The 23,664-nt window shown below is 37.7% G+C and overlaps 2 protein-coding genes across 2 annotated transcripts; one reads left to right on the top strand and one right to left on the bottom strand.

The window, feature by feature from the left end:
• Window positions 1-2,819: 2,819 nt before the first annotated feature.
• On the top strand, window positions 2,820-19,281 carry camk1db (calcium/calmodulin-dependent protein kinase 1Db). Its single transcript, XM_083546498.1, has 12 exons — window positions 2,820-2,897; window positions 2,928-3,152; window positions 8,672-8,803; window positions 13,274-13,348; window positions 13,648-13,786; window positions 13,881-14,010; window positions 14,210-14,285; window positions 14,372-14,484; window positions 14,637-14,715; window positions 16,800-16,887; window positions 16,972-17,134; window positions 18,140-19,281. The coding sequence occupies exons 2-12, from the start codon at window positions 3,058-3,060 to the stop codon at window positions 18,229-18,231; spliced, it is 1,182 nt and encodes a 393-aa protein (XP_083402624.1). The 5' UTR covers window positions 2,820-2,897; window positions 2,928-3,057; the 3' UTR covers window positions 18,232-19,281.
• A 43-nt stretch (window positions 19,282-19,324) lies between these two features.
• Window positions 19,325-23,110, bottom strand: ucmab (upper zone of growth plate and cartilage matrix associated b). Its single transcript, XM_083546552.1, has 5 exons — window positions 22,958-23,110; window positions 22,732-22,800; window positions 22,480-22,575; window positions 20,796-20,894; window positions 19,325-20,356 (listed from the first exon to the last, which is right to left on the bottom strand). Exons 1-5 carry the CDS (start codon window positions 23,013-23,015, stop codon window positions 20,259-20,261), a joined length of 420 nt encoding a protein of 139 aa, XP_083402678.1. The 5' UTR covers window positions 23,016-23,110; the 3' UTR covers window positions 19,325-20,258.
• Window positions 23,111-23,664: the final 554 nt, after the last annotated feature.

Raw genomic sequence — 23,664 nt, 5'->3', positions numbered from 1 at the left:
TTCTGGTAATCTTCCAAGCATGTACTTTGTAAATGCATTCTTTGATGCATTTCTACTATGTGGTATATTCCTGATACTCTGTCTCCTGAGCAGCAAAGTATCAGGAATCCTGATGGGTAGATATTCCACCCCTCGTGTCCCAGACAATTCCCTACAATTTGGCTTTTGCCAAAATTTGCCAATATTTTACTGCTTCTTTGATAGAGTTTGACAAGGGCCAAATTGTGATGGCAAGATGACTGGCATTACGTTCTATGACCCTTCGTGAGTGGCAAGGTTGTGACTCTCCTTTTGATGGTTCCTTTATCAAAGGCAGGGGTGTCCAATCTTTTCCACAAAGAGCCAGTGTGGGTGCAGGTTTCCATTCCAACCAAGCAAGAGCAACACCAACTTCTACCTGTTTTTAATCGGATGATTTTTATTTTAATTGACGATCAGGTGTTCTCTTGATTGGTTGGAATGAAAACCTACACCCACACCAGCCCTCTATGGAAAAAATTGGACACCACTGATCAAAGGGAATTGTACATGTACTGTAAACTCAACAAAAATTGTGAATTACTTGTCATGTTTTATTTACTACTTTTAAAAAAATCATACAATAATAAAAAATTTAATATTTTTATGTAATTTATTAGTACAAACTCGGTTTTGAAATGTTACTCCGAACTTTCGAGATTTTTCGCGAGTTACTCTTAGTCAGGTCCCAAATAAAAACTCGTGAACTATCGAGGTCGCGAGTGTCAAGGTCACGAGTATCGGGGTTCCGCTATTTATATTTATATTGGGGCTGTCAGTCGATTAAAATAGTTAATCGGGATTAATCGCATGATTGTCATGTGTTAACTCGTGATTAATTGCAACTTAATCGTACATTTTTATCTGTTCCAAATGTACCTTCAATGCTTTTTTAAGTTTTTAATACTCTAATCTACATGCGCATGGACAAATATGGATGCTTTATGCAAATGCAGGTTCATTATTATTGAAACCAAACTTAACATAGAACATGAAGACAAAATATTTTTGTATTTATGTAAAAAAAAAAAAAAAGAAAGAAAAAAAAGTAAGGTAAGGCTTTTGCCATGTTTCCACACGGACGGATTTAATTGCTGGATGTGTGCATCAGGGTGGATTTTGGTGCGTTTTTTTATTATTATTATTATTATTATTAAATATCTGAGTAAAGAAGTGTGTGTGCGTGTGTGTGTACGTACAAAGTAAGACATTTTGCTGCCATAGAATTTAATTTTTAATAAGCCCAATCTGGCAACCCTATCACTAGCTTTCCTGTCCACCCAGTGAACCACTTTATGGCATTTAGGGGTGTATGGCATGGCAATAATTCCTGGGCATAAAGCAATACTTATAAAGTCTGAAAAAATGTGTAAGTGGAACTTAATAGAAGTCCATGAACATTTGACAATATGGTGTAAAAAAAAGGACAAAAATGGTAAAATATGAAGTGTTTTTACAGAAAAATCATTAGTCAAAATGTGGAAATTAGTATCTGAAGTATTCCCTCAGATTTCATAAAATTTTTTAACATTGATGAGCTTTGAACAGCTGATGAAAAGTTGAAAAAATGTTATGAACACAGTTGTGTTGATTTTAACATCAAACATTGGATTCATTATAATGGTTTGATTTTTGAGTACATGAAAACTATAAAGTCCCAGTTTCTCGCTTTTCCCTGAACACTTCACTGCAGCCAAAGTTTTATTTTTATTAATTAAATGCCAAAAGAACAAGATGTATTACATAATCATGTCAAATTACCAGTAACGTCCAGAGAAAAAGAAAACAAGAAAATTACATTTTTACAATTTTAATGCTTTCAGAGCATTACATGTTTTCAGTGCTTATTTTGTTTGTTCCACGAGATTTAAATATAATTTGAAGTCATTAACAACATGGGAAGTGTTTAGTCTACATTGAGCCCCCCTTTTTTTCCCCTATGAAATTTTTTCCAATAAAATAAACAAATATATAATATGTAGTTCAAAATTCAAATGTCTGTTGTGTATAAAACAGCACATCAGATACACATTTCTATCCCACATTCCATTTTTCTATTATTATAGAATTCCATGTCCTCCCAAAATAATAGAGTAAATACAATGGGGGAAAAAAAAAGCTAATTTTTTTTTTTTTTACACCACAGTATTCAGATATATGAAATATTCATCCTAAATATTTCCAAAACATGCTTAGCAGGATCAATTCTCTGAAGTATTTTGTAAGACCCTTGCAGCAAAAGTAATTGAGGAAATAGATTGTTTTGAAGACCATTAAACCCTAAATATTTAGCAGTTTTTGGGCGTTGAGCTTCCATAAATTCCTATGGGGGAAAGTGTTTGCATGCACTTATACATAGCTTTAATCATCTTTTACACTCCAGTTCTTTTCCCCCTCCTCCCTTCCTGCCTGCTCAATTTTTCCTCCATATCCTCCACACTATCATTCACAAGAATCTGTGTTGTCATTAAACGTGTTTAGTCTCATTTTCTCAACATCTCCTTCTTTCCTGTCCTAAGCTTTGGTTTGTTTCCCCAATGCACTGCTTTTGTGTATGGACGCATATTAAGGCATGATAATGCGTCTTGCACGTTTCTGTGCGCCTTTGATCTCATTGATCTTCTTCAGATAGACTGCAGTTCCTTGGTAATGAAGTGTGTGTGGGGGGTGGGGGTGAGTGGGGTTTTTTTTCACGTGCACATGAACTGGATGGATGATGGAGACAGTTAGAGAGAGTGGGGGATAATAAAAAAAAAAACTAAAAAAAAACAGGCGTGAGCTGCAGCAGTCCGGTGGATTAGTGCAAGGTTTGCGGCTCTGCGTAAATCAGCTGAGACGCACATAAGCACGCGGGGACACGGGGACACGGACACACACACACACACACACACACACACACACACACACGCGCGCGCACGCACTCTTAGACGTGCATTGACAGAATCGTGTCCTTGTGGGTCATTAATAACACCGCGGCTGCGTTTCCACTTGGTAACCTGGTTGTTTATTTACGCACGGTTGGGTTGGTTGGTTGATCCAATGGCCAAAGGTAACGAAGACTCGGCAAAGGGCTCGTGGAAGAAGCAAGTCGATGACATCAAGAAGATCTTCGAGTTGAAGGAGATCCTCGGGACGTGAGTAGATCAATGCTGTCTGCAATCTCCTTCCATTTCCACATGCACACACACACACACACACACACACACACACACACACACACACTCCATTCCTAATTCTTTAAGCAAGTTCAGCTGTTTTCCTATAGGATTATTCTTTTTTTTATTATTATTATTATTATGCATCACATACCAAGAAGAGCTAACTATTACGTCATGCGTTAATAGACAGAGGCTGATTGCACACTTGAGGAATGCCAGCACTTATCCCATTCCAGGACCCTTTTTTTTTCTTTCTCAATGGTGTATTCACATTGTTTCTTGAAAGATGCTCTTTGTGGCTTCCACTATACACAAGTAATTGGTGCTTCATTCTTAATTAATGCTTTGAGAGCTCAATCTGAGCACACAAGTCCTTTGTGCTATTCTGGTCATTATCCAGATGAAACCGAACATCCTACAGCAAACAATCAGGTTTTGATTGAAGCCTGAGATCACTTTTATTTCAAAGACAAAATTCCTCCATTCTTTTATTTTGGTTGGTCCCAGTTTGGACAGACTTAGAAACATGTGGACGCCTGATTGTCACACCGATTTGTAGTGTGTTCCCAGATTGTTGCTTTGAATTTGAACCGCATGATTGTATTTTAATGTATTTGTACGGTGTAAAAGAATTTCAGGTCAATGGAAGTATGAGAAATAGCCTATAATGAATGGACATTCGGTGCCACCATTAGTCTCTCACTAATTAGGGATAAACTTATAAGGAACACACACACATATATATATATATATATATATATATATACATTCCACACCTTCATAATAACCATATGAACCATATTTCCATTGTTTAAAGCGCTATACAAATAATACTGAATTGAGACTTGTGAGGTACATGAAGACATGGTGTATTAAAGTGTGGAATGGATGAATACGAATGTCCTACACACACCACATTCCCAGTGAATACTTTTGGAATGATCTGGAATTAAGAAGGTACACCATGCCTGCTTAGAGATCATTCTCTTGTGGCTGAATGAACACAAATCCTCACGTGGAAAGTCTTTTTCTTTCAAAAAGTGCAATCTGTTTTAGCATCAAAGTCCATGCAAATGGGATGTTCAGGGACAGATCGGGGTGTCATGCTTAGATGTCTGAAAACATTTGGCCATGTTGTATCTGTATGTATGCATTCGTAGATGGCCTGCTCTGAACATAAAACAGTAATGAGCCGAGACTATGGTATGAATCTATGCTAATACTAAGTGTGTTATGAAAGGTAATGCACTGCTTGGTTTAATGGAGAACAGGCATTTATTGATAGTGACCTAACTGACACCTCACTTCTATTTTTTTCAGTTGTCTGGACATTTTCTCCAGTATCTAGCAGTCCCTCTAATGCACATTCACATGGTTTTCAGCCTGAGCTTTTCTGGCTTTATTCCAAATACAGACTCCTCATACTTAAAAAAAATAAGACTATTGCATAATTCTTTGAAAAGGTATCACAGAAGGAATGTGGTTCACTTTGGCAAAAATTGTGGGCTTCTTAATGTAGAAACATTAAATCTCTTGCGTTTATGTGAATAGGTGTTGTGATTATGCATTAACACAAGGCTGAAATAGACAGGTTGGCCTGCATTATTTTGCAAAATTAGTCATGGACAGTATTTTTTTGCATTTTGCTTTGCTTATGCTCTGGTTATAAAGCCTTGAATGAAAACCTTTTCAGAAAATCACCACCTCATTGATTGCTAATTGAGTCTTCAAGTTATGAATCACCATGCGCCATTCACCCACTGGCGTCCGACTGCACCACCCCCTCTCGTCTACAGTACCGCCGCCTCCAGTGTGGATCAGAATCGTGCTGATGCATGAGAGGCTTTATATCTGTGAGGTCTATAATTAAAGTTCTCTTCCTCCCTTTCAGAGCCTTAAAAAACCCACATACATAACTTTTTGTTTAAAAAGTCAGATTAGCCTCTGTAAAACTGGGCGCCGAGTTACATAAAGTACTCGGGATTGAACTCGGGATTACGCCCTGAGGATTTCCTGTCCCGTCTCTTATATAAGACACCGTTAATGCGTCCTGCATAAGATGCTCCGGTCTGATCATTGACTAGCAATGCAAAATACTGACCTGCTGATGTTACAAAAGATTTACTGCTTGCTTGCTTATATACTATATCGTATTTTTGAACATCCCATTCTATTTTTTGGTGCCCAATCAATGTTATAAGAACATTCCGACACTCTTCTGGGAAGATGTTCCACTAGATTTTGGAGTGTGCTTTTGGAGATTTGTGTTTATTTAGCCATAAGGACCTTTGTAAAGTCAGGTACTGATGTTTTGTGAGGAGGTTAGCATTCCAGTTCATCCCAATGGCGTTCATTAGGGTTGAGGCCACTGCTCGACTCAAGATATTGCTCTGCAACCCATTTCAACCATATGTTCATTGAGCTGGCTTTGTGCACAGTGACATTGTCATGCGGAAGCGAGTTTGGATCTCCCAGTTCAAGTAAAGGGAAAATGTAATGCTGCCACATCCAGCGATATCCTCTACAACTGCATGCCTCTAACTTTGTGGTAACAGTTTTGGGAAGAATGAAATATAACTGGAAAAGCCAAGTGTCCCAATACTTTTGTGCGATAAGTGAATCTGAACATTCATCTCCCTCCTCCAAATTAAAATGTGGTAGCATGTTGTTAAGTTGTCAAAAATAGATGATTCACTCCCTGCAATGGTGACTCATCAAAAATCTATTCTCAATCCAATGCACACTTTCTCTGATATAATGTAATGATATAATGTCTTTTTGTTAAATTTTTTGTTTAAATCAAATTTTACAATGCAAATAAAACTATAATAAAGGAATAAAACATAATTGACCATATAATTAAATATAATTTACAAATGAAATTTAGATGAAATTACAAAAATAGCAATAGAATATGGAGGATGCATATGTAGCATTCCGAGGAGGCGGAGACAGTGTGACTTTATATGGACAAAAGTATTGGGACACCTGACATTTCCAGCCATATGTGGTCCTTCCACAAACTCTTTCCACAAAGTTGGAGCCAAACAATTGTATAAGAAGTCTTTGGATGGTGGTAGCATTACATTTGACCTTTACTTGAACTAGGAGACCCAAACCTGTTTCGACATGACACTTTCCTGTGCACAAAACCAGCTCCATGAAGGTATGCTTTATGTCAGTTGAAGCATGCGGTATAATACAATTTTGAACTTGGAAACCCAAACCTGTTCCAGCATGGCAATGCCCCTGTGCACAAAAGCTCCATGAAGATATAGTTTACATGGTTCGGTGAGGAAGATCTTGAGTGGTCTACTATAGAGCTCTGATCTCATCCCTACTGTGGCTGACATTTTGGACATTTGTCTTTACTCTTGTGGCTGAACACAAATGTCCACAAGCACACTCCAAAATCTAGTGGAACATCTTTCCAGATTAGTGGAGGAAATTATAATAGTAATTTGGGACTAAATGTGGAACCAAACATATAACCATGTCTGTAAACTTTTGGCAATATAGTGTACATTACCATATCATTAATAAAAGTGTAAATAACTATAGTATCTTACAAAAGTGAGTACACCACTCACATATCAGCAACCATTTACTACGTTAGAACACACATTGTCTGGCATCTGGATCATCCAAATGGTCATTGGCAAACTTAAGACATGCCTGGACATGTGCTGGTTTAAGCAGGAGAACCTTCTGTTCTAGCAACATGTTTAGCTTCTTCCATTTTCTAATGATTGCTCCAACAGTGGACCTTTTTTCACCAAGCTGCTTGGCAATTTCCCCGTAGCCCTTTCCAGCCTTTTGGAGGTGTACAATTTTGTCTCTAGTGTCTTTGGACAGCTCTTTGGTCTTGGCCATGTAAGTAGTTGGACTCTTACTGATTGTAGGGGGTGGACAGATGTCTTTATGCAGCTAATGACCTCAAACATGTGCATCTAATTTAGGATAATAAATGTAGTGGAGGTGGACAGACTAACAGGTCTTTGAGGGTCAGAATTCTAGCTGATAGACAGGTGTTCAAATACTTTTTTGCAGCTGTATCATACAAATAAATAGTTAAAAAATCATATATTGTGATTTCTGGATTTTTTTTTTTAGATTATGTCTCTCACAGTGAACATGCACCTACGATGACAATTTCAGACCCCTCCATGATTTCTAAGTGGGAGAACTTGCAAAATAGCAGGGTGTTCAAATACTTATTTTCCTCACTGTGTATATATATATATATATATATATATATATATATATATATATATATATATATATATATATATATATATATATATATATAAAATGTAATAATTTTCTTTCTTTAATAATTTTTCTATAATAATCTTTTATTTTATATAATCATTTCTCAGACAGTTAAATTACTAGTAAACTTACACTGTTGTACTCACTAGTTATCCAGAGTACCTTACACTACTGTATATCCAACTACCATGTAAACTAAAGTCAGATTCGAAGCTTGTGGCTTCTGAGCAAAGCTGCCAAATGTCCCCTCTAATCTGTCTGACTGCATCTCCTGTACTGGTTAAAAGGTCAGCTATTGTTGACCTGCTGAGCTCTTAAAATCCTTCAGAGAAGGAGCATGTGTACATGTTCTTTAGGTTGCTGTTATAGGATAATCATAAACGAATCAGGATTACCATGCTGAAATTAATTCTTTTTTTCTATAAACTATAAAGAATGTTTATTGATGATAAAACAGGACACCTTTCTGTGGACAGTCCACAACACTGAATGTAACTGTAAATAGATAAAAATTGTAATTGCTTTAGTATTGCGGAATAAAACACCGGTTTCATCGTTTGCAACTAGTTCACAATAGTTTGCATGTTCAGTTGTTGATTCTTTTCATATAAGCATACACCCCATTAAGATTTCTCCCTTCTTTAATATACAATTTACAATATCTTAAGTTGTAATTAGTTGTTTTTTTTCTCTCCCATTTTTTAGTTTTATATCACAATGGTCACTTATACTACATACGTGTCTGTGTCTCATGTGCCCCTTTAACGCAGTGTCGATAAAACGGTGCTCAATTAATCCCGGGAAATTGCATTTAAACCGTTAAGAATTACAGCCTTGCTGGCGTCATGACTTACAACGCACACGACTGAACAGAGCCGTGGCCTTTAGTGAGGTCTGATCTGCCCTTCTTTGACCTTGCGCTGATCGGGTGTGTCGGGCGCGCATGTTTTCTGAGCGTGGTGTGAGGGATTACTGAGGATTTTCAGTCCCCATGGAAGGCTTATCTATAGTACTGTACACTGCAGATGACTTAAGAACATGTGAACAACTGAACACACACACACACACACACACACACACAGTAACAACGACCATATCGAAAGTTTCTGAACTGCTAGAACATGAACAGAAAATAACTTTGAACAGTGTGTATCAGTCACAACATCGCCTGTCTATTTTGAAACACAAAGTGTGTTTTGTCTCTCTGCTTCTTTTTTTCTCAGTGGCGCTTTCTCTGAAGTGGTTCTTGCTCAGGAGAGGGCCACGGGGAAGATGTATGCGGTCAAGTGCATCCCGAAGAAAGCTCTACGAGGGAAAGAGAGCAGTATAGAAAACGAAATCGCCGTGCTAAGGAAGTAGGTATTCTATGGATATTGCTGAAGATACTGTATAAACACGTCTACATGGGAGAATAAGGAAATTCACAGGGAAATCCCGGTGTGATGCGTGTGAACAATATTTAACAAAACACGGCCAAACATACTTATAAGCCAAACAGTTAAAAACCCTAGCATGTAATTCAACAAAAGCAGAATGGAAGAGATAATTGGATTGGCTCTCTCTCGCCTCCATTCTCCTCTAAGACCGAGAGATGAGTCAGGCCATCCCCCACACCCACCTCCACCTCCTATCAACAGTGACCATGTGAATTACTGTACACTTTATAGCAAACTGCGACTAGCTGGTAGCTTTTGTGTTTTAATCAGCTGCACATCACTGTGTGCATGTAGTGCTGTATTTTTACAACACCGCACCAAGGTAAATGTTGTTTCTTTCCCTTTTTTTTGCGAACCTCCAGCCAATTTCCCTCCCTCAGCAATGAGTCATGCTGCCTCCTCTGCAGACCTCGTTATTCCACACACGTTTGCGCCCGGGTCCAACCTGATGGTTGTCATGGTAAAAGTGAAGCAGGGCTGGTTATGATGAAGACGAGGGGCCTAATGCAGACAGCTGCTCAAAACCGGGTGCATGTAGTGCTGTAGGGCTACAATGCATCAGCAATCAAAGCTAACCTGGTTTTGTTGAGTTTTTTTGTGAGAAAGCTTATGCATGAAGGATAGTATATGTAAGGCTATCTACGAGTAATAATTTTATTCTTTCGACTTTATCGCTTTGGATTTACAATACTGGTACGTTGTGTGTTTCATTTTTGAACTCTCAGAAATTTCATCTGATTGAAATATTTTGCGAGTAATAATTTGTATTGATATAGTAATAATATACTGGACTTGATCAGTGCGTTGCATATCGTTTGCAGCCGTAGTTACAAGATAGAGTGCACATAATTACACCCTGTCAAGGAGTTCGAAAATGGGAATCCTCCGCACCTGTGAAGTGCCTGATAGCGCCTGTATACAACAACGAACACATGCTGTGTGGTAAAAGAGCTCCTCGGGTAACTTTCAAACAACTCCAGCTGTGTGTGATCTACTGTGCCTGAGAAAGAAAAGCCACCAGGCATTTTAGCCCCCTTTGGAGCTTGATTTTCTAAAATTGTACCTTGGATGTTACCACAGAGATTATGTTTGAATCGATCCCAGTACTTATTCAATCGTACAATTTGTTTAGAGAACTAAACTGTAGGACCAGATCACCACGATCGACCTTGCTGCACGTCCCAGGGCTTGCCCTTTCACCTCGCCTTTATTGTAAATACATGCTCATACGTGCTTTTCAACAGTAGCTCAGACTACTACTAAAAGTGCAAGTTTTAGTATATTTCAGGATTCCCCAAACGATTTTCTGTGAGGGCCACATAATTTTTTCTTTTTTTAATTGGGGGCCAATCTGCAAAAATTACATGGGTCAGAGTGGCTACCAGTATTATTATTTTAGATTATTATTATTATGATTTTAAATGTATTTGTTATGCCTGCTAATGCTAGATTAGTTTATTAGTTTGTTATTCACCATACAGACAAATGAGCATTACTTTTCAAGAGATACATCGCCAATTTAAAGCGCATTATTACAATCGAAATGACGTTTTTTTTTTTCATATTTATTGATATTAAAATCAAAACATTTACCTACAAACAAATCTAATAAGATGACAGAACAAACATCATTCCATTATGCTATTATAGGTCACATCACATCTGTCGTGTTGAACATTAATATATTAAGGTTTTTTTCTCTTCACAAACAACACATTTATAACGTATCGGGAAAACGTCTATGAGGTGTCCCAGTCATCTGTCCTGCTGCTGGTAAAAAACTATTTTGAAATATAATATGAAATGTCAAAGGAATTATTTGACCTTCTTCAAGCTGAAGTAGAAATCTAAAGTGCATTTACGCTAGTGAAGCACCAGGTACATCTATTATAGGCTTTCTGAGTGCCATGTATGTGTTAAATAATAACATTTTGTACGACAAAGATCTGTTTTATCTTCCTTTCTGTTATATGTAAAGACAAAGTCACAAAAAAAGATCTAATGTTACCTCAGGTTTTGGCATAAGCCATTTACTAAATTAGCCATCATCACTTTAAAGAAACTCTGTGCGATCTAATCAAGGTGTTGTAGTGTTTATAAAGCTACATGACATCTGCATATGCAATTAATAACAAAAAATAACCATTTTTAACCAGCATTTATAAAGGCTAAATTCACTATCCATATTATTATTATTGTTAATTGTTAATTGTTAATTTTAATTCCTATTTATTAAGTACGTTATATATTAATACTGTCAATAACTTATATCTTCTTCTTCTTCTTCTTCTTTCTGCTTCCTTGGTCTTCTACTTTACCTTCCTGGTGGCTCCATCCTCAGCATTCTCCTCCTGATATACCCCATGTCCCTCTACACATGTCCAAACCATCTCAATCTCGCCTCCCTCACCTTGTCTCCAAAACATCCTACATGTGCAGTCCCTTTAATAAACTCATTTCTAAACTGTCATTAACTTATATAATTGCTATAATGTAATTATGCTCTACATCTACTGAAGCTGCTATTTCTTCTTCCACTGTAATGTAAATTACAACTGAGCCTAACACATTATGGTTGAAGTGTATTATTTGGGTATTAGAACAAAAATTGTGTCATGTTGTCTGAGATGTGTGTGTTGAATGTGCCGTGTTGTAACCAAATACCTAAAAAAATGGTGATTCTGTGGCCTTTTTGGCTTAAAACCTAAATTATAAATATACACTATATGAACGAAAGGTTTTTGGACACCTGGCCATATGGTTGGTATGTGCTTTTTGTACATCCCATTTCACATTTAGTCCCCATTTGCTGTTATAATAACTTCCACTTTTTGAGGAAGAAGTTCTACAAGCGTCTATGTGGAGAATTTTGGTCATTCAGCCACAAGGGTGTTAGTAAAGTAGGTGTAGGTGAGGTGAGGAGGCATTGTCATGCTGGAACAGGTTTGGGTCTCCTAGTTCAAGTTAAGGGAAAATTTTATGCAACCACTTCCAAAGACGTCCTATACAATTGTGTGTCTTTTGAATTGAATTGAAACTATTGAATTTTATTTGTATAGCGTTTTTTTACAATGGACATTGTCTCAAAGCAGCATTACACAGATAAAGCGGTAATTAGGTTATATAAGAGAATGTGTACGTTTATTGCATATAAGTTCGTTTTTTCTAATTGTTTATCCCTGATGAGTAAACCAGTGGAGACCCTGGCAAGAAATAACTCTCTGAGATGGTATGATGAAGAAACCTTGAGAGGAATCAAACTCAAAAAGGAACCCGTTCTTATCTGGGTGGCACCGAATGTCCATTCATTTTACACATGGCTTGAAGTCCCCAAATACATTTGACAATATAGTGCTGATTGTTATTATATTATAAAAGCTGATTTGGTAACTTAGTCTGCTCCTGGTACATCAGTGGCACATAATAGTGGTGCTGTGACCTTTTGTTGGTCATGACATGTTAACAGTCCAGAACGTTTCCCAACGAACCTTATGTCAACAAACGTTTACGTCATTTCTGTCTTATGACTTGTGACTCTGTCTTTATATCAGTATGGAAGCAATCCTTTAGTACACTGCAAATCTTTTCCTTGATATTGTGAAAGCATGCACATATACTAGGGATGGTAAGATTCACAGAAAAGTTGAAGAAGATGTGACGCATGGATTTATAAAGGTTTACATTTGTATCGCAATGCATCTGTTTTAACACATTTGCATCGGTAAAAACTGATTTATTTATATATAGTTATTAGTAGATGCTTTATACTCTTATTATTTAGGAAATTACCAGTAATTTGTGACCAATATTTTATAGGTAGATTGATTTCTCCTCGCTTAAACTGTTTCTCAAGCATCACTGCTGCTACATTATGACATATCACAACACTAGAGACCAAGGTTTGTCCTGAGAGTCACATAGAATACAGATTAACATGGCAGAGGTAGAGCTGTAACTTCCTTTAGACAGAACAGAAAACATGTGGTTTAATTTCAACTTTTTTTCTCTTTTATTATGCACTACAAAGGCCTGTTTGTGAAATCCGTTTGAAGTCAAAAGGCACTTAAGATAATTTGTGCCTCTGTCTGAATCAAAGAAATAAAAGCGGTACTACACTGAATTGCAGCATCAGATTTTATTTATTTCTTTGTATTTCATTGAATCGCATTGTGTTGAATCGAATCTAAATCTGATCACACTGCATCATGATGGGGTGAATCGCATCGCGTCGGTAGCTGCTACATATGTATCTTTAATGTATCGTTTTGTTGGCGTAACTATCGCATCGGCCTAAGTTATGGCGATGTACATCCCTAATACGTACAGTATATGCATATTAATCATACATATAAAATAACATAAGCTGATTGTTTGTTTTTCTTTCCTCAGGATCAAGCATGAGAACATTGTTGCACTTGAGGACATCTATGAAAGCACAGACCATCTGTATCTCATCATGCAGCTGTGAGCATCATGAAAGTGGCCATTTATTGCTCAGTCTTAAGAGAAAGAAGCGTACCTCTCACAGGACAAAATAAGACCAGCTTTACTCTTTACTCTTGAAGAATAAATTGCGAAACCAATCAGAATACTGATTACTTTATACTAAAGAGCATAAAAGGGGTCACTTCCTACACAAAATATATTTGAAAGTAGTTCATGCAGTACTTTACAACTAAACACTGAAAAGAAGATTGTATTGAGCTCTGTTGTAATTATAGTAGAAGGAAAAAAATCTGCTTTCTTTGTCTTTTTTTTCCAAGTGTGTCTGGAGGAGAACTGTTTGATCGGATTGTGGAGAAGGGCTTCTACACTGAGAAAGATGCCAGCGCCTTGATCAAACAAGTTCTGGATGCTGTTAACTACCTGCACTCACTGGGCATCGTCCACAGAGACCTGAAGGTTCGTAAAGAAATTAGTTTGTGAAAGAATATGTGAAGATGAAATCAGAAGAGAATTTTGAATCAGTCCATCATTCTTTTTTTCTCTCCGTCAGCCCGAGAATCTGTTATATTTCAACCCTCGTGATGAGTCAAAAATAATGATCAGTGACTTCGGATTGTCGAAGATGGAGGGAGCTGCAAATGACATCATGTCCACCGCCTGTGGGACTCCGGGATATGTTGGTGAGATTTCTAAAACTTAGTTCTAGCTTCTACCCATTCTGCTCATAAATGCTGTTTTTCTTCTTGAAGATAAGAAAGAAAAAAAGAAAATGCCACTAGGTGGCAGTATGCAGCCAGATATTTCAGTAGTCACTCGCACTGTACGTGTTCACTGGCATTTGGATGTTGAATATTGTTTCTTCTTCATCACTCTTACTAGCTCCAGAGGTCCTGGCGCAGAAGCCCTACAGCAAAGCCGTAGACTGTTGGTCTATCGGAGTTATTTCTTACATATTGTAAGTATATCCATTAAAGCCTCCTTTTTTATCGAAAAATGGACTAACCTCAGAACACTGGCAGCTTGGTGTTTTTTGTGTTACAGGTTATGTGGCTATCCTCCTTTTTACGATGAGAATGATTCCAAACTATTCGAGCAGATCCTTAAAGCTGAGTATGAATTCGATTCACCTTATTGGGATGATATCTCAGACTCAGGTGAGGTGTAGTTTGTAAACTTTGTATATCATTACAAATTCTTATTTGTGTGTGTGTGTGTGTGTGTGTGTGTGTGTGTGTGTGTGTGTGTGTGTGTGTGTGTGTGTGTGTGTGTGTAAGTATCCATTATAAAGTGTCCTGTTGTCAAGCAGCTAAAGATTTCATCAGTAATCTGATGCAGAAGGATCCGGAGAAGAGGTTCACGTGTGACGAGGCTCTCCGGCATCCCTGGTTAGTGCACAGCAGCAACACGACAATATGTTGTAGGTGTATTTAGACTAAAATGGAATAGATACATTTACTTGTCACATGTACTTTTACAGCATAGTGAGATTCTTTCTTTGGATATCCCAGCGATGTTAAAAAGCTGGGGTCAGAGCGTAGAGTCAGCCAGTCCCCGTGGAGCACAGAGGGTTAAGGGCCTTGCTCAAAGGCCCAGGAGTGGCGGCTTGGAGATACCAGGGCTTGACCTTTCAATCAGTAACTCAGAGCCTTATCCACTGAGCGCCCCAATAATTCCGGAAAAAGTATTCACACAGCTTCTTTATGTTACAGCCTGATTCCAATATGGATTGAAATTTAAATCTTTGTACATTTGTTAAAAAAAATAAATAAATAAATTGTATGTACAAAAGTATTGTGGGAAGTGTCAGTGCACAGACCTCTCCAATCAAGTTCAAGTCAGGGCTCCTGCTGAGCCACTCAAGAACATTAATATATATATATATAGTTTTCCTGTAGTCGTCTCTGTTCATTGCTGCATTCATCTTTCCCTCAATTCTGACTAAACATCCCCACAGCATGATGCTGCCTCCACCATGCTTCACTGTAGGGGTGGCACCTCCCAGGTAATGGCACCTCCCAGGTGCCTGGTTTCCTCTAGACATGATGCTTGGCATTCAGGCCAAAAAGTAAAATTTTTGTTTCAGGTGCCTTTTGGCAAACTTCAGGAAGGCTGTCATGTGCCTTTTACTGAGTAGTGGCTTCCGTCTGGCCCCTTGACCATACAGGCCTGATTGGTGGAATGCTGCAAAGATGGTATTTATTCTGGAAGCTTCTCCTCTCTCCACAGAGAAATGCTGGAGCTCTTTCAGAGTTACCATTGGGTTCTTGGTCACCTTCCTGACTAAGTAAACATATTTCACCTTGTTATAATGGGGTATTGTTTGTAGGAAATTTTGAGGGAAATAATGAAAATAATCCACTGTGTAATAAGGCTGTAACAACAAAATTTGTTAACAAAAAAACGCACTGTGAATATTTTCCGGATGCACCGTATGATTTAATATTCAAATAAATAAAAAATACATAAAAAAACATTGCTTTGTAATCTGCTTTTGCAATTTTTTTTTTTTAAAGTTCTAGTTTAGTGGAACTTTTAGTGCAATATTCAGTGACACCTAATATTAGACATGAAGTTGGACCTTAATTTTCCCGAAGTTTTTCCAAAAGTCTGATTTTATAGTTTGAAATTGTTTCGCCTCTTCTCATATATGGTATGGTGGCCAAATGAAAGGCCACCATGGGTCAATTTTTCCCCCTTTGGGCCCTAGTTTGGGCATATCTACTATAGAGGTTTTGGAATGAAACCTTGAAAAAGAAATGATTGAAATGATTGAAAAGCAATCAGCTGTGGTATGATGGTTATATTTTAAGGAGTAGGGCATACAACATTTACTAGATGTTCACTTTTTTCATTTAAATGCAAATGATTGCAAATATTATTATCTAGGAGCTGCTGAAGGGCAGGAGATTATGCAAATGCCTCAATGAAGGCATATTAAAGGTTCAAAATGTCTGTTACATTCATAGAAACGCTCTTTGCTGTTTAAATAGCCTTCACTCTTCTGGGAAGATGTTCTTGATTTTAGAGTGTGGTTATGGAGACTTGTGCTCATTCAGCCACATAGGTGTTAGTAAAGTCAAGTACTGATGTAGGTGAGGGGAGGAGGCCTGGGGTGAAGTTAGTGTTCCAATTCATCCCAAAGGTGTTAACTAGGGATGAGGTCAGAACTCTACAGCAGACCATTGAAGATCTTCTACTCTAGCCCATGTAAAGGAACAGGTTTGGGTCTTTAAGTGAAGGAAAAATGTACAGCTACAGCATACAACTGTGTGCCTCGAGATTTGTGGTAACAGTTTGCATTACATTTAAGAGATGCACAAATATGGCTGGAAAAGTCAGGCGTCCCAATACTTTTGTTAATATATTGTATGGACAACAGATTTACTCAGAAGTTCTCAGTCACTGGCAAAAATAGGTGTCAAAGAAATATTGCACACAAGGCCGATGTTTTTGTATTTCTTCCCTTTAGGATAGCTGAAGACACGGCTCTTTGTAAGAACATTCATGAGTCAGTCAGCCGGCAGATGAAAAAGAACTTTGCGAAAGCCAAATGGAGGGTGAGTCATTTTTCTTTTCTTTCATTATAAGCGACCGAGGCCATTTACTGTAAACCTGTACAATATGCAGCGTTTCTTTCACAGCAAGCGTTCAATGCTACAGCGGTGATCCGACATATGAAGCGCTTGCAGCTGGGCAGCAGTCTTGGCAGCAGCATGGACAACACCATGCACAAGACCGAGAACCAAGCACCCATGCCTGTCAAAAGCCAGTCTATTGATGTGTCCTCCATCAACCACAAGGACTGTAAGTTAACATCCAGGTGGTACAGTGTGTTGCAGGGAAACAGGAAATTTTTTAACTAGGAGTGACTCTGGGGTGGTGGGAAATGTTTGGAACCAATGTGACCTCGTTTAGAACCATTAGTTAGCGCTTTTCACAACAGACATTGTCTCAAAGCAGCTTTACAGAAATCAACAGTCAAGGTGAATGGTGTGTATTTATCCCTGATGAGCAGCCGTGGTGACTGTGGCAAGGAAAAACTTCCTTAGATGTTATGAGGAAGAAACCTTAAGAGGAACCAGACTCAAAAGGGGAACCCATCCTCATTTGGGTGAAAGAACGTTGAAAGTGTGTGTGCATGTGTGAGGGCTCTTACAGCCAGTTTCAAATTTAGTTTTCTAATGAATCTATCCAGACTGAACAACCACCATATAGAACACAAGCAGAGAAAAGATGATGATGATCAGTTGATCAGGAATGTCTCTGTTTTCAGTCATGTTTACATCACTGACTCCCTCTGTCTCATCCATGTGAACCCCAGACTTCTTGTTACCTTCTGCCCTGCTCATTGTTATTCTTCATAAACTAGCGTTCATCTGTGGTGTGTGAGAGGCAGGAAATGATACACAAGTGCTAGATTTAAAAAGCCGTGTAATGACAGGAAACAGGTTGATGAGTCTAATAAGAAGAAAGAATATTGACATTCACCAAGTAGAGTTCAACTAAAGTAACGAGACGGTTTTGAAAATGTAAGAAGTAGACAGAAATTTGTGTATAAAATTTAATGAGTGAAAGTTAAAAAGTTGTCTGAAAAATAAATAGTGAAGTAAAGTACTTCGTCACTCCCCACCTCTGCTCCATTAAAACGAATGACAAAAGGGTTCTAAACGAGCTTGCACTGGTTCCAAACAATTCCCGACATCCCAGGGTTGCCAAGTCCTAGTTCCGAAATTTCCTGCGCCACCTTGTACTTTCTCACTTGTTGCAATGATGATGATATGGTTTATAAACGATGTTATTCTGGTGCAGATGCGTCCCGTAGAGTCTCGAACTCGGGGCCGACTGAAAAGCGATGCACGCGACCTTCGACCGTCACCACCATCATCACCGGGTCCAAGTAAAGCCGATTTTCCTATAAAAGCCCGACGGAAGGCTACTGTTGTTTTCACAATTCTTTGGTCACTTCTCAACACCTTCGTGCACCTTGTTCAATCCTTGTTGTGCCAGTCGGTAGCACACTGTTCTGCATGACGGTAACAGAGTAACAGAAGGTGCGAGTCCTCCTTGAGAAGTTTAATCAAGTCAGTGATGTGAGGGAAGACACTCATTCGATCAGCACTGCAGCCGGACAACCCGCGTATGCAACGTGTTCCTGATTTCATGACTGCGTTTGCTTGGCGGATTCGTTCATGAAGCGATTCGAATTTGAATGACGGTTTGAAGCTGCTTTTAGAAGCGTTCAAACACGCAGCAATTGTATAGAGTCGCTTTACTGTGGTCCGTAGTTCATTTTAGCCGGTCCTCGGTTCGTATCGTTATAAATGAAATGACGCACCATTTCCACTCAGTTTAAATGTCAAGTTAGGTGAGTGTATATAGCAACAACTCTCTTGGTTTTACCTGCATTTTAAGGTTTAATTGTGTTTGGAGTTCGTGAGTGTGCAGATAATCAAATGCCAATAATGATTTTTTTTTTTTGGTAAGTATTTTAGTCCGAAATCTTTCAATAAATTTGACTCAAACGATTAGATTATGGATAATCCGTCTTATATGGCTAAGCCCCAGTTTCCCAGAGCGTTTTACTGTACAGCCTGTCACGTGTTTGAACTGATACTTGCTCAGCAGTGTTGCATTGTGCTACATGAAAAGAACACAATGTTTTTTTTTTTATTTGCACTTAAATCACAGCTTGTAACAGTTTTCTTTCTTCAGTACGTATGGGTAGTGATGAACAGTATATTAATGTGATTTGTTTGAACATTTGACATTTTCCAGTAATAATTGCTATGAAATAGTATCAGAGAGGGTGTATATTTTAAATATAAATGACACCGAATGTATTTATTTATAACAATGTTTTTTTTTGTTTTTTTTTTCCTTAATGTATGAACGTTTTCGGGCTTGTTGTACGCCATTTTTATTATGTTTTGTTATTCTTTTTTTTTATTATTATTATTATTATTATTATTATTATTATTATTATTATTATTATTATTATTATTATTATAATGAATCATGATATTAAAAAAAGAAAAATGTTGTCCCTCAATGTAAATCTTCACTTAGCACAGTGAAGAAAAAGTACATTTGCTTAAATAAGCGTTTCATCTACAATAAAAATAAAAATATATATGGTGCTTTATATTTGCTTTGCTTTTATCTATAACCAAAATGTGATTTGATTCCAGCAATTGCTTGCTGTGGAACATGAAAACACAAGGCTCATGCTCCTTTGCCAGGTGTTTCTTCACAGTCTTTATAGAAGTGCTTTGAATTTTCGCAGCTAAGTGCAACTTTTCTCGGTGTCATGCCGAGGCCCTGTTTTTCTTCATTCCATGCGCAGTTTTCGGGTCGATATTTTTCTGGCAAAAAATCGGGCTTTAGAAATTTGCTTTTGCTTTTATTTAACTGATGTAGCTTGAAAGAATAACGATCACTTCACCTTAATGTCACATATTATTTGTGTACAGCTCATATATAGAAACAGATCTGCTGTATAATGAAATTATGTAATATAAGAATAATGTTATTATTAGCTTATTGATTATAATAGTTATCAATGTTCTAATGATGTAGCATGCATGCATAACCCCATGCATTGTTAAATACTTTTAAATCTTCATAATATCTCTGAAAAATTGAGGTAATGTACTATATATGGTACTTTTATCTATGTTTGTAAAAGACATTTATAATAATGTCCAATCACATTTGTTTTAGCTAAGAATGGATGCATAGCTTTAAATACTTGGGCCTTCTAGGTCATGTTATAACCTTCTTCTACTTTTCTTCTACCTGCAGCCACACCATATGTAACATCTGCTTTAAAGTGGACTGCTGAGCTTTTGTCCAATAACATGGAGTCCATGCTGGTGATGTTGTTTTTAACACATTTTGCAGTAAGAATGCTCCTTCTGACCCTGACTTTTTACACTGCATGCCGGTTGTACTCATAGGAAGGGTCGAGGCCGTCATGGTGGAACTCTCTCCACTGCTCTGTACTCTCATGAGTTCTCTCATCCTGCTCTGTGAAGAAAAGGAGGATAAGTGAGATAGACAGAGGTAGACTGAAGAGAAATGTCTAGCAGACATAGACAAAGACAGACAGACAGACAGACAGACAGACAGACAGACAGACAGACAGACAGACAGACAGACAGACAGACAGACAGATAGATAGATAGATAGATAGATAGATAGATAGATAGATAGATAGATAGATAGATAGATAGATAGATAGATAGATAGATAGATAGATAGATAGATAGATAGATAGGAGCCAAATCCTTGTTATTTTTTCTTTGATAGATAGATAGATAGATAGATAGATAGATAGATAGATAGATAGATAGATAGATAGATAGATAGATAGATAGATAGATAGATAGATAGAGAGAGAGAGAGAGAGAGAGAGAGAGAGAGAAGTTAAAAGTGATATAGATTTTTAGAGGAATGTAATATTCACCATTATTTTCTTCCTCTGCATAATTTTCGAACTCATTTCTCTGCTCCTCGTTATATTCTCTCTTTCTTTCATCCGCTGCCAGTCTCTGTCGCTGCTCAGCTTAAAGCCACATATATAAAAGAAGAGGTGTTGACTTAAAGGCAGTCAGTGGAAATATGATATCAGGGTTCTGCTTAAAACCCAGAACCCAAAACCGCATAGATTTTTTTATTGCAGTTAAAGTTAGAATTACATAAATAACATTCAGTTCTTAACTTCAAAGCTGTAATACTTAAGCAGACAAAATAACAACTCACAGACATCACATACATTCCAACATACTGCCAAATGATGTCCAGTGACCATCACATTGCTCATACTTTGCATGATGACACACAATTCCTTCCAGTTCATTACACACATGACCTCTGATTAAACCAGTCATCCCAGTGGTCTCCCACATTTACTCCCTGTATTAAACTTGAACCCCCATAAATAGTTATATAAGGCCACACACAAAAACACAATGTGCAGCTAAAAGCGGATGATGAAAAAGCTGGTTTCTTCTCCATGATGGCCGGTGGATCCTGCGCAGCTCTGTGTTTAGCCAAAGCTGCATTCATTTTACTGATTCCAGCCACACCAGCACCTGGGGAACCTAAAAAGTATAAACCTTGCTTTTCTTTACATTTGTGTTTTTGTATAAAAAAAAAAAGTGCTCAGGTCCATTTCTCTTTATTTCAATTAATATGTAATATTTGATGGTTTAAAGCAGCAATATTTGTCCAATAAAGCATTAAGAGTATATTTTTTATTATTGCCATAGCATGTAGGTTGCATTTATAGTAAATTATTTTGTTAATGCCATTGAGAGTACTGCTTCTATTTGCAGAAATGGAAGTAATGAAGTACAAATATTTTGTTACTGTACTGTAACTTTTTACTTTCGCTCATTACAATTTTTACACAAATATCTGTACTTTCTACCTCTTACATTTTCAAACCAGACTCGTTACTTTAGTTTTAATCTATTTGGTGACATGATTGATCTTTTTTCTTCTCATTGCACATTGTTTTCAGTTAATCAGCTTATTTCTTGCATTGCACCGCTTTTTCAATCTACCACAGGTGTATCATTTCCTCTCTATGGTGTACTACAGATGTAGGTTAGCCTACAAAGCTGACAACAAGCAAGGCAGAAGGCATTGAATGAATTTAGGATTTAGAATGAATGAGAAAGAAGGAGTCAGTGATGAAAACATGACTGAGAACAGAGACATTTCTGATCACCTGATCATCATCATATTTTCTCCGCTTGTGTTCTATATGGTGGTTGTTCAGCTTAGATACATTTATTAGATAACAACATTTTTAATTCGTTTGTATTAATATATTAATATGACGTGAGGTTCAGTTACCAGCGTGACACTAAAACAGGTATTAATAATGACTACTTTTCATTAAAGTACATGTCAGAGCCCGAACTTCTTTACTTCAACTTGAATAAAAAAAAGTGTAGTCAGAACTTCAGCTTTTACCAGAGTCTTTTAAAATATAAGTATCTGTACTTCTACATGAGTGAAGGATGTTTGTACTTTTGCCATCTCTGTCTTTTTGTCATACATAGCAACTATGACTTAGACATCATCTCATAAAGCGATCAAATGCACAAAACTTTTCTCTGGAGTGACATAAACAAGCTCACCGTCGAGTTCATCTTGTGATTTCAATGCTCTTCTGCCACGACGCTTAAAAAAGTTACTGGCATCGCTTTCGTCCATGAAAATCCTTGGTAGCCAATCTTAAGATCAATAAACACATTAATGAGGAACACGGACAACACATCACGTCATCCATGTGAGCAACGAGTAAACCATGAGCAAAAATTCCCATATTTACACATTTATTCTGAGGAGCTTATAGTAGTGTTGAATGGAGCTTATATTGTGTTCGTCACCTGGAAGACCCTCTGCTCTCTTATGCGATATGCCATCGGGCACACTTGCACCATCGACCTCGAAAAACACTGTAAAAGAATGGCACAAGCAAAGAATTCCTTTATATTACAGAATAAACCATCATTCCATACTGATGCTGTCGGGTTTTTAAAATCCAAAATCCAGAAAGTAAAAAAAATTGAACTGCATATGAAGTGTCGGCTAAAATACAATTATCATACTCACAGGTGAGGACGAACAGCAGAGCCAGACAGGCGAGTGAGGCAGGGCGCATCCAAGACATTTTTAGACCTGTGTCCAAGCTACAGAAGGAAAGCACACAGCAATACAAGAAGCTCTGTTGTGAGGTGGAATTTGTTACTGAGGGTAGATTGCCAGGAGAGCAGTCATGGGAGGAGTATTGGACTTTTGTCTTTCGGAGGGTAGGCCATCATGGCAATTACAACATTAAACAGGATCTGTATAATTATTCCATTCAGTACATTTTGTACGAGGGTCGCTTAAGTCAAACTGGGACTTTTGAGTTGATAAAATGTTGAAGGACTGCATTTTTTCCCCCCCAATACTCCCCTACCACATTTATACATTTATCCGAGTGTTTAAGTAATGCCTAAAGAAATTTGGCATAGAAAGTTTTGTCATTACTTCTGAAGCATCCTAGGACAGCCTGCATCACTTCATCATCACTGCTGAAATGCTGACCACTAAGAAACACTATTAAGGGTCCAAAAACGAGGTGGTACCAAAAAGTTTTGAGAGTAGCTCTGTTTACAAGATAGTACTTTATTTATCTACGTTCATACACTAAACTTTCTTTCGGCTTTTCCCATTCGGGGTCGCCACAGCAGATCATCAGTATTCGTATGTTTGATTTGGCACGTTTTACACTGAATGCCCTTCCTAACGCAACCCTCCCCATTTATCCGGGCTTG

The sequence above is a fragment of the Silurus aristotelis genome (genome assembly GCF_946808225.1).
Source record: "Silurus aristotelis genome assembly, chromosome: 7".
In the NCBI taxonomy this organism is placed as follows: domain Eukaryota; kingdom Metazoa; phylum Chordata; class Actinopteri; order Siluriformes; family Siluridae; genus Silurus; species Silurus aristotelis.
Note: the sequence above shows the minus strand (reverse complement) of the source record. Positions and strands in the feature narration are given on the sequence as shown.